The following is a 14637-nucleotide window of genomic DNA, read 5'->3' on the forward strand; positions in this document are numbered from 1 at the left end:
CACAAAATCCTATCCTGGTTTATCATCTATTCAACACCCAGATCGATATGTGCATTACAGTTAATTGCTGTATCCTCACAATATTGCTATTTGTTGCCGAATACCAATGTACAGCAGTACACGGCAATACATGTAAATAAACTCAGAATACACATATTTATATGTAAAATGCTCGTAAAAGAGAGCTCTAAGAATCCATTACCGATTCAGAGGACGAAAAGGAATAATACATAAATGCTTATTCTTTTGGAAACAAAATTACATACATTAGGGAATACAATATGGGTAATAGTACAAAGCAGTAGGGGAAAAACGAATACATATACAAACACCGTAAGAATAATGAAGAATACTGTAATAATATAAAGATAAGATGAGAAGTTAAAAAATTAAAACGTATTTTTCCTGCTTCTGATAGAATACAGTTTGACCATCCATACATCCAACAAATTTCTGTGGTACGAGGGGGGGAAAAGAAATACTATAGTTCACATACATATATACAGCATTCAATAAATTATATTGCATACCCTACTCTAAGCATCACCAATATACAAGTCAAAACATATGAACAAAAGACAATTGCTTAACTCATTACAAAATCATACATACAACATGGTGGGGTGGAATCTACTTAGTTATCTCGTGAGGATGCTCTTTGAGAGGGACTACGGGTTTCTCGGGAACGTTCCGTAAAAAGTTCGCTGACCATCTTATCCTGGAAATTGAAGTCATCCTCTTAATGTAGTGTTTCAAATCCTGAAGTATATAGCAAAATTGATGATTATAACATCCGCTCAAACTCTATACTATGAAGAGCATCAGCAGATGATGAATGGTGCAACCAATACATCAATGGGCATTGTTTGGCAAGAGTGCCAGCTATTTTATTTGTTTACCAACAAAAAGAAATATAGAGATGTCCATCTGCCAGGGCACTCCACTGAATTGAAGAAGCATTGAAAACGAAAAAGAAAAAAAATAAAAGAAGAGAAAGCGTAATTAAACAAGACCTAACAGTTTTATTTTTCGTATCTTTGAGCTTTTCAGTTTCTACGTTTGTGCTTTGTTAATTTCAGCGGTTTCATTTTCATATAAGATGGAACATCCTTTCTACAAATTCACCTGAAATGTAGTTCAAATCAAACTGGTTTTTTATCAAATCGTCCAAGTTTCTTGCAATCACAAACCAATCACCTCTAAGAATTTCAATATTCGAAGGTGCAGTTGTTCTCACAGTAACAGTTGGCTGATGATGGTATCTTTCTCCACTTAACAATATAAAGGCATAAACTAATTCAGACTTAATATGTCTTGACATAACTTACAACACCAGTATATATAATATATACACATATAGGGCAATATTGCTCTCAGAGAGTGGTATAGGGTTTCGGGATTGTTGTTTTCTGTTTGAGGTTTAGGTATAGGGTTTTAGGTTTCAACAATTGAACCAAGAAAAACAAGTATGAAGAGAAAAGGACTCACCGGATAATCGGGCAGCCATTGAAAAACCAAGTTCAGATGGTCCGCCACTATACAGCTCAGCCATCCAAAGAACTGTTTTGCCATGCTTTCTGCTTACGAATTAGTCACCCTGCATGATTGAGGAGATAACCAGAGAAATCAGGCAGCAATGACAACTTCCTAGAACGTTGGATCTACCGCATCGGACTCAAAGAACCGAGCCACAGCAGAGTAGAGCTGCTCTTCTTCAAACGGCTTAGACACATAGCCATCCATACCACATCGCAAACATTCATCATGTGTTGCCTGAATTACATCTGCTGTCATAGCTAATATAGGTGTGTGCCAATGGGTCACATCCCCGTTATCCATAGATACTTCTCTCTCAATCAGTTCATTTATTTTTTTCTCACAAGAACGGATTTGTCTCGTGGCCTCGAAGCTGCAAATGATGGTAGGAAAGACTAAGTAGAATATAATATGAAGTGATTCTAGTAACATAAATAATGAGCATTGAGAAAAAGAATGAAAAAAATTTTGACAGAGAGTGGTGTACTCTACAAGTAATTGGGCAAATCTCTCATTATAGCTGTGTAGAAGTCAGGTCCATCTTTTTCACATAATAGAATGAAAACTGAAGTGACTCTCTTGATAATCACTAAAGAGTTACTATAATTGGTGAAAACAATAAAAGATAAAGGTTAAGAAATTCAGATACTTGAGAATACATCCTACTTGAACAGAAATGAAGAAGTTCACTCTTCCAATCCATTAAATGAAGATAGAGGTTAAGAAATTCAGATACTTGATAATGCGTTCTAACTTTAAACAAAAATAAAGAAGTCGACTCTTCCAATCCACTAAATGTTATAAGTTGTGTAGAGAATTTTTAAAGAAACCAAAGATGCCAAATAAACGTGAAAAAAACAAATTGTCACAACAACAATTATTAACCTCTCATCATTCATGCAATGTATGGGGACTTACTAACTATAAGGTCAATCATGTGAAGCGCACTATCTCTTCAAGTAAAACTAATCTCCATAACAGGAGCAAAAGGAAAAAAAAGAGTACCCATCCATCTCAGGCATCTGAACATCCATAAAGCAAGCATCAAACTTGTGACGAGGCTGTAGCATCACAATTGCCTCCTTTCCACTAGCTACACAGGTAACAATAGCTCCATATTTCTTCAAAGCAGCAGCTGCAACTCTACGATTAACTGCATTATCATCTACTACTAAAATCTGTTTCTCTTTCAAAAGGCTTTGAAGTGCCAGCGGCTGTCCTCTAACCTGCTGCCTTTTTATCCCTACACCAAGCGCTTTTCGAAGGCAAACAGCCATCATACTAAGGCGAAGGGGCTTCCGTATACAGTCAATATATCCTGCTGACTTTAACTCATCAATCTCAGTTAGACTTAAAGAAGTAGCCAATAGGAAGAGCTTTGGGGTGCTTTGTCTTGGCTTAATTGTACTGCCATTTCGTCGAAGGTCAGTAAGATGACTGGGAAATGCCAGACCGGATCCTTCACCCCAAGCTTCCTTATCAACAAGCACCATGTCCAATTTGCTCGTCCCGCTGAGAAAGTAGAATACCAAAGTAAATAAAGGCTAACAAATATTGTTAAGAACTCTTATATATGTTGATGAATGTGGCTTATATCTAGTGCACCCTGCCGGGTTCTAAGAGTCAGCCTCAGTAGAATTTAGGGCTCTTTTATTATAAAATCATGATTAATTGGATATTTTAGTATACATTATTTTTGAATATCATAATCAATGCTAAACGAAACATACATAATCAATGCTAAATGAAACATACCATTACGTTCTCACAGCAACATACTTAAATGAATCAACATTTACAAAAAAATACTCTCAAAGAAAATTGGGGCGGTGAATCAACATTTACAGAAAATAAAGCAGCAGTTAAAAAAAAAAAGCTATGGCATGCTTAAAATATATCCTAAACTAGCATCCAACTTTCAAACAGCTAACCAAGGAAAAAGAAAAAGACAATTACCTTAAACTGGATGCCTCGAAAATGGCCGAAAGTGCAGCTTTTGGGTCAGTGGCAATATCTGCTTGTATCCCTAATCTCTGCAGATGATACTTCGAGATCTCAGCACGTACTCTTCTCCCATCAACAACCAGTGCTCTCATTCCCCAGAAATCTGAGAGAGTAGCATCGAAATGGTACCTCTTCATATCTCCTGAATTCTTCTTTCCTTCTGTGAAAACAGCAGTGAAAAAGAAAGTACTTCCAACCCCAGGTTTACTAACAAAACCTATTTCTCCACCCATTAGGTCAACTAAGCATTTGCTAATGCTCAATCCAATACCAGTTCCACCATATGTACGGGAAGTAGAACTATCAGCTTGCATAAAAGGTGTGAAAATACGGCTTTGAGCATCTTCAGGTATTCCAACACCAGTATCTTCGACTGTTACTAATAGGTTTACTGAATCACTTGGTTCAGTTGTAGACTTGAACATTCGGAAGTTTTCCAAGTTTCTCCGTCTATCTACTACTTGAAACCCACTTAATGTGTTATATGATTTATCTCTGCAATTAGTACGTACTTCAGCATTTTCATGTGATATTGGGCTGGTAATGTTATTAGAGATCTTCACTTCTCCAACCAGATGCACCGAGACAAAGATATGTCCTTCTTCTGTGAACTGCAGATGTAACCAAATCAGCTACAGGGTTATAATCTAGGGGAGCCAAAAATGATTGGTAAGCAGTAAGAAATAAAAGTTTCAATTTCTATTATGCAAATGTATCACAAACTTTCAGAAAGAATGTGCAAACTCAAGTGGAGAGGCAGACATCATACGGTAATCAAGAAAACATCATTACATGCAAAAGATATAAAGCTAAAATTGATATACATTATGTAAAAAATTGACATAATCTAAGCTTTGGAATTGTAAAGGTTTGTTTATTTTAAATTTTTAATACGATCAAGACCATGCAACATATTGTATACCTGCAGAAATCATTAGACTGACACTTTTGACAAATAAGCTCAATAAAATAGGGAGATGCTTGATAAAACTAAACATGCAACAAACCTTCACAGAATTTCCAATGAGATTTGTAAGGATCTGCCTGAACCGCCCTGGGTCCCCAATAAGAACTTCTGGAACTTGATCAGATACATACACGGCCAACTACTCTCACCACAAAAAAAAAAAAAAGAAAAAAGAATGAAATACCACAAATACAATGACTATTAGGGCCAACAACAGCTAAATAGAACTAAATATGTTATGATTTAGGGCTTTACCTCTATACCTTTGACCTGTGACTTGTCTGAAAATAGAGAAAGCACATTATCCAGAACATCACGGACGTCAAAAGGAACAGCCTCTAGCTCAAGCCTTCCTGATTCTATCTTAGCCTGATCAAGGACCTCGTTTATTAGAGTTATTAGAGCCTTTCCACTTTGTTGAGCAGTCACTGCAAAATCTTGCTGAGTTGCGTCGAGCTCCGTGTCGAGCAGCATCTGCAACATGCCTGAATAGCAAGACCATCAGTACCTTCTTCTTGTCAATATTCTCTAGCAAAAATGTGGAAAATCAACCTTAAATAACAGGAAAAAAAAATGCATACTCATTACAAGGATTTTAAAAATTCACATACCTAAGACGCCGTTCATTGGAGTTCTAATTTCATGGGAAACTGTTGCCAGAAACTACATTGGACAATAAAATCTAATTAGTTACAAAAACAACTGAGTTAGACAATAAAATGGAAATATAATAGTTAGAAAAATAGAGGATAGATGGCAACAACAGAATTGTCATACGTGTAGTTCAAGCAAGGATTTAGGTGCCATGACACGGGGTCGTGCCAACCATTTGCAAATACAGTGCATGCCATGTCCTGCAGATGTCATTGCCAAAATACCATGTGTGCTGAAACACTTTGGCAAGAAATATATATTTCTTTTCGCATCAGTATATTTTAATTGCTCTTAATATATTTGTTTTATTAATCTATTGTACTCTATTAAACTAATTACTCGATAATTTCGAAAAAAGAAGGTTTTCAGTCTTGCCATCAGTATGTGTGTTGTATTATGCTGAAACCTTGTTAGCACAGAGCGGCACAATGGGCGCTTAAATCCTTGAGTTCAAAGTTCCAGTATTGTAGGGAAACAAAACATATAGACATGACATACTGGAAAAGAGGGATATAACTTGATTCTATGAGTATTACATATAAAATATTTTAATTTTGGTGGGGCGGGGTTTGGGGGGAACCTGTGACTTTGCTACATCAGCAGCTTCAGCTCGCACTTTTAGTTCTCGCATTTCACGGTAATCATCTTCCACCTTCTCGATGCGATTTAGAGCTGCATAAAATATATGCCCAACAAGCAAAACAATCACAGCAACTCCAATCGATGTTGTAATTGCTGTCCATGGCAACGGAGGCTCATTTTTAAATCTGAAATAAAAAAAAAACAACAGAAAAACAACATCAAAGTAGGGAAATAAAGCTCCCCAAGACAGCAATTTTGGAGGTTAATATAGGCTGCATGTGAGATCAGCTACCTGCAATGCATTTCATGTTTACGCAATGGATCCCCAAAATCCACATGGCTAATATGGAACCCACTTGACTTAGAGACATCAGGGCCATACATTTTAATAGGGGAAGACGAATTAGTGGTGTCATATAAGTTAACAACAATTGTTTGCTTGCTAGCAAGCTGCTGCAGAAGTTTATCCACCAAAGATGGGACATCAAATGATGCACCAAGATATCTGCAGTATAAATAAATCAGGAAAGAAAGGAAAAAACCTAAGGGTCTCTTTTGAAAACAAAAAGAAAAATATGCATGTTGTAGCGTAGTCACAGAAAGTTACCCTACTGTAGCTTCAATGCGTTCTTGGGGAATAGCATTTGGAGGAAGGTCAGAGTTGTATACTGCAAAAGTCAGCACTACTCCAAGGTGATTGGATTTCAAAAGCTTAAAGGGAGAGGTAAGGACCCCCTTTCCGGTTGACCTAGCTCGTAAAATGTTATCATGGTCTTCCTAAGTACAAAGTCAGAAAAGTTGTTAGATTCTAAATGCAAAATTAAAAGAGGCATATAATATGCATCGAACCATTAAATTACTAGGGAATCCTCAATTCTTGCCACTTCATATTTTCATGTCGCACCAAGTGCAGAAATATTTAGATTCCAGGTCATCACTTTTTGGAAATTTAAAGAATCCTGTGAACCGAACAAACCCCTAAAGAATGTCTTATTTCTATAGAAGGTGTGGATAACAACCCAATCCTAATGATATTTAATACAAAGAAGCATACGGTGAAAGGTTCAAAAATAGTACATGCATGCTATTTAAATCTCACCATCAAATTGCAGAAATACAGTTTTCTGGGATAATACAACAGGCATATAATCATATAAGAAATAAGAATGGCTTGATATATGAACTCACCTTGCCAGACATCATATCTATGGACACGATGTGAGATACAGTTTCTTGGGAGAATATAACTGGTGCATATTCATCTTGGATGGGTGAGGGGTTGAGCTTTTCGGGATTATAATCATCTTGAACAGGGGAATGATCCTCGGTCTCCATTTTCTTTATTTTCCATCCGTGCTGCTGCTCAAACAGCTCTCGCTGCGAGTGCAATACCTTTAATGCATAGGCAACACCACTTGTTAACGGCCTTTCAAATGCTGTCCTTGCCGTGTATTCCGCAAAGGTTTTCTGCCAGAACAGTTATAATAAGATCATGCTATCTGGCTAGTAAGTAAGACCTACTCCTTACTCAGGTCAAATTTTTCTTGAACTCAAATTTTTGATATTTTATAAAATGATCGATAAATTTTAAATGACAAATCAGAATTTGTTAGATCCCAAGTGTCTAAGAGCTTTATTTAAGATATGAAAATATTTGCCATAACTTAACAAACTTACGAGGAAATAGTATGCTGATATAATAATATTTCAACCACTATCAGAATTTTTATGATTATATTTATCTGATTTCACCCTGCTATTTTCTGGTTTGGGTAACTTATGTCTAACAGAATAAAAGAGTAATAAATATACAGAAAAGAGATAGATCTTCCAGACATGAGTTAATTGGAGCAAACATTATCTCATAAATCCCATATCACGATAAACTGAGGGCACCAAATACATAGCCAAACTTAAGAAACCAAGGCATGTGAGGGCTATCTTCAATCGACAAGCTATATTGATATATCAACAAGACAAAAAATGCATAGATAGAGTACTTTACCTGATCGATGGCAGAAGGATTCTTCCCATGGTGAAAAGTTGAGATCAGGATGGCCATAGCATGCACATGGTTCATGCTCACATTAAACTGATCCTGAAGCATCCGAGCTCTCTCGTCGCACATGTTCGCAAGAGTTTCCGTTCTCCTCTCAATAATATTCGCATTCATGCTCACAAATATCCATACTGACACCAAGACCCCAAGAAAAACACCCATATAAAGGATTTTTTTCATCCACTTTCCACCACTCTTCGAGTTCTGCAATTGCAGATGCTTCTGCTGATGATTTTGTTTATATGAGGACTTCGATAACTCGCCAAGTCCAAAAAGCACAAGTAGCCCCAGTAGAATCCACCATAGTATTTTTGACAGAAGCTTCTGATGCTCTTTCGCTGTGTTTATTAACTTCTTAGCCTGCAAGATATTTACATAATCCTACATAAAAATGATGAATGGTACTTTATAGCCAGGAAACCAGAATTCATCATCCCAACATCTTTTCTGTTTCTGCTATAATTCCACAGAAATGTGAATGAGCCACTGCTCTATTTATGCAGATAGAAAACACTAAGTCTAACATTTGTTTGATAATGAGACTAGCATATCATGATTCTAAACATATTTCTGACACCATATATAACAGTAATCATCACAATTAAGTCAATAAAAGTTGTACGTCCTTCACATTTGTAACACTAACATGAATACACAAACAACCCACTTGCTCCGTGATTAGAATGATCACCAGTAGCGCCTTCTCTGAGAATAGAATATGCATCAATTACAATTAAGCGATATGCTTAGGGGTGGTTAAATGATAATGAAGGAAGAATCAATCACAGCAAGTCTCAACTGGGAATCTATTTGACCATTTGATGAATTAATTCATCTACTATAATATCATCCACTTTCGGTTCCTGCAAATAAAACGAAACCTCCAAGGTGTCTCTAGCTGTTGAAAAAAAATCCAAGTAAAGGAGAATGATGAAGCCATGAAGGTGATTGCACTAAGGAGTCCTCCCAAGAGCCTTATCAAAGTTGATTCACTTTGATCTGAAAAGGCTTCAGTGTTGATGAGCATAGTCAGTTCTGCTACCGAGAGGAATTGGTTGAAGTCAACATCTAGTCTAACTTATGTTAAAAGGAGGACCCTTTTGGCATCAGGAATTGGATTAGATAGAATAAGATAAGATGGCAATATCAGGGGAGATGGGGGTTTAGCAACTTGGAGAAGTTGAGGATGACAACAAGATTTTTTTTTTTATACCAATCACAACCTCTCGGGGATTTGATAATCCCACCCTGGTAGGATTATTTGACTTGACCAAATTCCTCTCTTTAGTCCTTATGACCTACAGCTCCAAAATTGCTGAATTGCCCAACACCACTCTCTCTTCTTGTTCTATCCAACCCAATCCTAGGTGCCCGACGACCCCTAGGGTTTTGCAAATGCACATCGTAGTGCTCACAGGAGTTCCACAATCTCGTTAGCGAACAAGATCTTGAAGTTAAGGTGATGGACCAGATGAGGCATCCACTGCCCCACCTAAGAAAGTTTTATGCAAATTATTTGTAAGAGATGAAATGCATAGAGAGTTAAAGTGCAGCAGAAATCAAGACAAATAGTAGTTAAAAAACCATGAAAAAGAATAATAAGTGAACTCAGACAGTAATTTTAGTAATGATTGTGGCATTGGCCTCAAAAGCTTCCCATCTAAGACACAGTAATCATGTTAAGTCACCAAATGCTGAAGCATAACAGCATACTGATGAAAATATCCTTTTGACAATTTGAACATGTTCGGAAGGAGAAAAATGCACTGACCTTTAGTAGTGTTATATCATTTTGTACAGGAGAAGAAACAAAATTTTGCTGAGAGGTATCTATCATGTATTCATTCTTTGGTAGTGAAGGCACAGGATTAACCAAAATGTGCTCGTTTTGAACAGCGCAATGACCTACACGAACTATTTCATCCCTCACACAATCTTGTTGACCTCGTCGCCGCTTTCCCTCAAAGCAAATTGCTTCTCGAATACAAGAGAGGCTACCACCTTCTGCTCTGTAGGTGTCATGTGAAGCCCGAGACTTCTCCATGCATTGAGCAAATGTTCTCTGCATTTTAGAAGGAAATACTGGAGTTTGAACCAGCTAAAAGGAAACTAAATCTGTTTAGAAATATGTAAATTCTACAAAAACCATCATGCCTAATTACATCTTATATTTAAAAGGAGAAATTGTAAGCTAGTAAATATTACATCTCTCAAGCCAATTTATAATGCAAAATTGGGAGGCCATTATCAATGAAGAATGTCAATGAAGTTCAAAAACGTGATGCCCCAGAGAGAAATATCAGACATTTTCAACAGATATATTCCAGTTAAGAATGTGCAAAATAAGTTCCAATCAATCCATATGATTGACTAATGACCAAATATAGCATGAAAAATAAGCTGGACGGATTTAAACACTTAAAAATTTAGAAAGCAAGGCATCGAACCTAGCTACAGGACTACCTAAATCTCCATATCATTGTATGAAAATGGACAGATCATTACTGACATCACCTACAAGATCCTCCTAGGCCACTGGATTGTTGATGGACTGCAAATTGAGGGAAGGGAAGAGCATTGAGAGCCACTGAAAGGTTAGGAGTTAAAAAGAAATCACTAGTTTAAGGCTTCAAAATTTGAGCGGTTGGAAGAGGCGATCAACTGGTTAGGTACGATCAAGTTTTGTTTCTCCGTGATGCATGAACTTGGCTCACATAGTTATGTAAGTTTCATGAAAGTTGAACAAGGACAGGACTCCACAAAGTATGGTGACATCTGGCCCAATAGGGCAAAGACAAGTTTAAAATTCCATTGTAACAAGGATAGACTTACGTTTATCGTTACTTTTTTCCAACTTTTGATGTATTCATCAAACTTCAAAGTTCATACCTAATTCTAAACATAAAAATGAAAGAAAAATTTTATTCCAAATCTGATTTGACTCGACCACTAATTAAAATATACCTAGCCTTCTATTACTTGTATCACTTATGTGCCCATGATGATATCTATTTTCAAGTATCATGATCTCCTACAGTCTTGTCGACACATCAGGTGGTACAGTGAGTCAATACATAAACTTACTTCATTTCTCTAAGTACCACCCTGTACATGGACCAACCAGACCAGGGGATCATATAAACTATGAACCTCACCATCATTTTACACCACATTGTAATTGTGTATGAAGAATTCTTCAGTTAGTTTAAAGCTATTCCAATTAAGACTACTGTAGAGAACTAGCTCTTACAAGTCTAGAAAGACTCTATACTAGCAAAGCTAGAAGAAAACATCTACTGATAATCCAAAATGCATTTCAACGTTGAAAATGACGGGAAAAAACACGGCATGAAAAGGGTGCATACCCAGTTATTCCATTCATTCCATCATGTTTTTTCAACCAACTAACATGTTTTGTAGAAAAGGGTTAAAAAAATGGTCCTAATTCAACGATTTGACGGTTAGCCAAGAGTCTTCTGACTTGATGCATAGCGTATCATGTTATTAGTAATTTGGTCTTAAGTTGTCCACATTTCACACACTTATTAGTATCTATTTTATAACAAGCTTAATAACAAATTTTAAGTTTTAAGTTTTTTTTATTACATTACTCAACTTCTAAGTTTAAGCATTTGAACAAATTCTTGTGACCCCCAGAATATAACTAGCGGACTCACTTGTCGAACCGATGACTCAGAAAAACCATCTTTTCGCCAATTCAATTTTCGGTTCAGTTCTTGATACTACAAATTTATGCGTGTCAAGAAAGAAAAAGAAAAACTCTCCAGCTCCACTGAGAACCCTCGAACCCCGACAATCTAAGACAATTACCTCATCAAAACCTGACATAGACCCACATGATCTTCCACATAACCAAAAAAGGATGATAGCTCAAATCATATTAGTTGAAAAAGGAGAAAATTACCATGTACATAAACAAACTATGTCATACAAAATCAAGAAGGACAAATATGGTACTTTTGTAACTAGCTAACAATAGAACACACCAGAAGAATCTCAATACCTCCGAGGATGATAACAGCAAGACCAAGGCCTGGAGCTGGTTCTTGCTCAGGTTGGACTGCTCTACCAGCACCTGAGCTCTCTCTTCCCACAAATCCCTCCCCCTACATCCATAACTCCCCAAACCCCAGAAAACCCCTATTGACCCAACAAAACCACTCAAAACACACAAAACCAGGAACCTAGCCTTCAACCTCCTGCAGCCCTCACATTCACCACCATTAGAGGATCCCAAGCCCCTATTTTGACCACCCATTCCAGATGAAAACAAGATGATGGCCAAAGAACCACAAGAGTGGCTCAGCAGCTGCAGGAAGAGATCTTGAGAGAAGAAACCCAGCTAGCCTTTCCCCCCCAGTCTGGATTCAAAACTGTGCCCACCAACCCTTCAAAAGATAACCAAAAACCCCTTCCATTCCCCCCCTCTTTTCACTGCCACCAGCCCAAGAACCAATCAACACCACACCTTTTGGAGAAGCCACTTGAGGAGAAAGCAGAGAGTGCAGCAGGCATCTCATCAGAAAGAAGGGGGGGAGGGCTGCAGCAGACCCTCCTCCTCCTCCACCTCCACCTCCTCCTCCTCCCTATTCTTCAACCTTTTGTGTGAGCCCTTTCTTTGCTGACCCTTTTGATCTCTTTCCTCTTCCTTATCTTCATTGCCCCCTATAGAAGGTTAGGTTTATGCAATTTTTTTTTTAAAAAAAAAAAACCCTCCCAACCATCACAGATAACTCCAATCTTGGAGAGAGAGAGAGAGAGAGAGAGAGAGAAAAAGAAGAAAAACAAAATAAACAAATGAAAAAGGAACCCAAGAGAGACCCAGCTGGTCTTTTGCTCAATCTGGGCTGGAATCCCTGATCAATGAGGAAAGCAAAAAAGAAAACTCTCTATATATGTAAGTATAATAATAATGTAGGCATTATAATAATACTATATGCAAGGCCAAATAAAGCGCAACTAATCTCTCTCTTATCTCTTTTTATCTCCTCTTGTTCTCATCTCTTATTGGGTGTTTAGCCACATCATTATCTCATCATCTGGTAGGGACATGTTTTGAGGGACACCACTGATAAAAGAAAGAAAGCTTAAAATGAATAAATAAAAGCAAGGGAGGTCTTGACAAGAACAACACAATTTCCAGCCCTCTCTTCTTTCCTTCTTTCTTTCTTTCTTTCTAAAAGAGAGAAGTGAGAACAGGATAAATAGACTGCTGCAAAGAAGAGAAACTAGATATAAATAAAGGGGATAGAAATTAAGATGCCACATTTTTTTTTTTTTTTACAAATTTTTTTTTGCCAATAACAACTTTTTTTTTTTTGTTGGGTTTTATATACACAGGTGGTTTTTTGCTTTGCGGGGATGAAAGCGACACCACAACTTGTGCCACACTGAGAGAGATGTGGGTTGTTTAATAATTGAAATTATAGTGTTTAGGCTTAATGTGAGCAGAGGGGTTAGTAGAGAGAGAGAGAGAGAGAGAGAGAGAGAGAGGAGACAACAGGTTTTTTTTTTATATTTAGCTCCCTCAAAAAAAAAATTTATTAATAATTTTTATAAATTTATATTTTTATATATATGGTTTTTTTTTTACCATGCGAGTATCTTATTGATATTTTTAATTTGAACGCGATAACTGAATCACTATATTTATATCCATATTCTAAACCCTCCTTTTTAACCTAGAGGTGATAAAAAATGTAAAAATAAATATGATAATTCAATCACCGTATTTAATTAAATTTAAAAATATCATCTAAATGCTAGTGTGGTAAAAAAAAATTATTTATAAGATCATTTGTGAAAAAAAAAAAAAAAAATTAAGAAAGATAAATACAAAATAAAAGCCCACGGACAACACAGTCCTCTCTCTGTCTCTCTCTATGGTTTACTATACGGAGGACAGCAGGAGAGCAGCAGCAGATGCAATAAAGATAAAAATGTGTGGAGAAGCCCCTCACCTACGTGCAGTTTGAAATGGGCCCTCCAACTCTTTTCTTTAATTTTTTTTGTTTGGTTTTTTCTAAGAAATGCCTTTGGTTACTGATAATTTTGTCTTTGTATTACGTGGACACTTTTATTTTTTTTTGTATATGTGGACCAACCAACGGCCACCACTGCAGAAACCCCAAAAATATTGGAAGACGGCATGTGGGGACATGTGTACCCAAACACCCCAACTAGGGGTGTAAACGAGCCGCACACGGTGTGAGCTCGGTCGGCTCGTGTTCGACACAAGTTGGCTCGTTAAAGTATCGAGCCGAAAAATTCAGCTCGTGTTCGGCCCGTTTATTAACGAGCCGAACACGAGCCGTCAATGAGCTGGTCAACAAACAATAAAATAAAAAAATATTAAATAATATAAAAAATAAATTTATAAAATCTTACCCATTAGACTTTGATCTAATAGTTGAAACTTTATATATAAATGAGTTTTTTTATAATTAAGCTCGCATTTATATTTTTATTTTGCTAAAATTAAAATAATAAATATATAATTATATATAAGTATTTATATATATAAAAATATAATTAAATAATTATATAAATATAAAATATATGTATTCGAGTATTATCGAGCCGAACACGAGCAAGCTGGCCCTAGCTCTGTGTTGGCTCGTGTTATTAAACGAACTGAAAAATCAGGCTCGTGTTCGGCGTTTATAAACGAGCATCGATCTCGAGCTCATTTCGAGCCGAACACGAACTGGCTCACAAACAGCAAGCTGGATTGCCACCCCTACCCCCAACACAGCCGGCTTGTGTTCTTTTGTTTATTAATAACCTAACTGAACACTAGCTGACTGGTTGAAAT

The 14637-nt window shown here is 36.8% G+C and overlaps 1 protein-coding gene across 4 annotated transcripts; it reads right to left on the bottom strand.

Annotated features, from left to right (window-relative positions):
• Positions 377-13012, bottom strand: LOC109721290 (probable histidine kinase 5). Of its 4 annotated transcripts, none has more exons than XM_020248812.1 (14): positions 11827-13012; positions 9574-9864; positions 7749-8162; positions 6932-7135; positions 6351-6520; positions 6036-6248; positions 5742-5928; positions 5119-5170; positions 4763-4992; positions 4548-4646; positions 3493-4151; positions 2542-3048; positions 1489-1909; positions 377-759 (listed from the first exon to the last, which is right to left on the bottom strand). In XM_020248812.1, exons 1-13 carry the CDS (start codon positions 12079-12081, stop codon positions 1648-1650), a joined length of 3543 nt encoding a protein of 1180 aa, XP_020104401.1. In that variant the 5' UTR covers positions 12082-13012; the 3' UTR covers positions 377-759; positions 1489-1647. The 4 variants fall into 4 exon arrangements, with proteins under 4 accessions (XP_020104401.1, XP_020104400.1, XP_020104399.1 ...); XM_020248811.1 differs by having other exon boundaries at positions 377-718; positions 6932-7210; XM_020248810.1 differs by having other exon boundaries at positions 6932-7210.

This window comes from Ananas comosus, linkage group 15 (assembly GCF_001540865.1).
Source record: "Ananas comosus cultivar F153 linkage group 15, ASM154086v1, whole genome shotgun sequence".
Lineage (NCBI taxonomy): Eukaryota > Viridiplantae > Streptophyta > Magnoliopsida > Poales > Bromeliaceae > Ananas > Ananas comosus.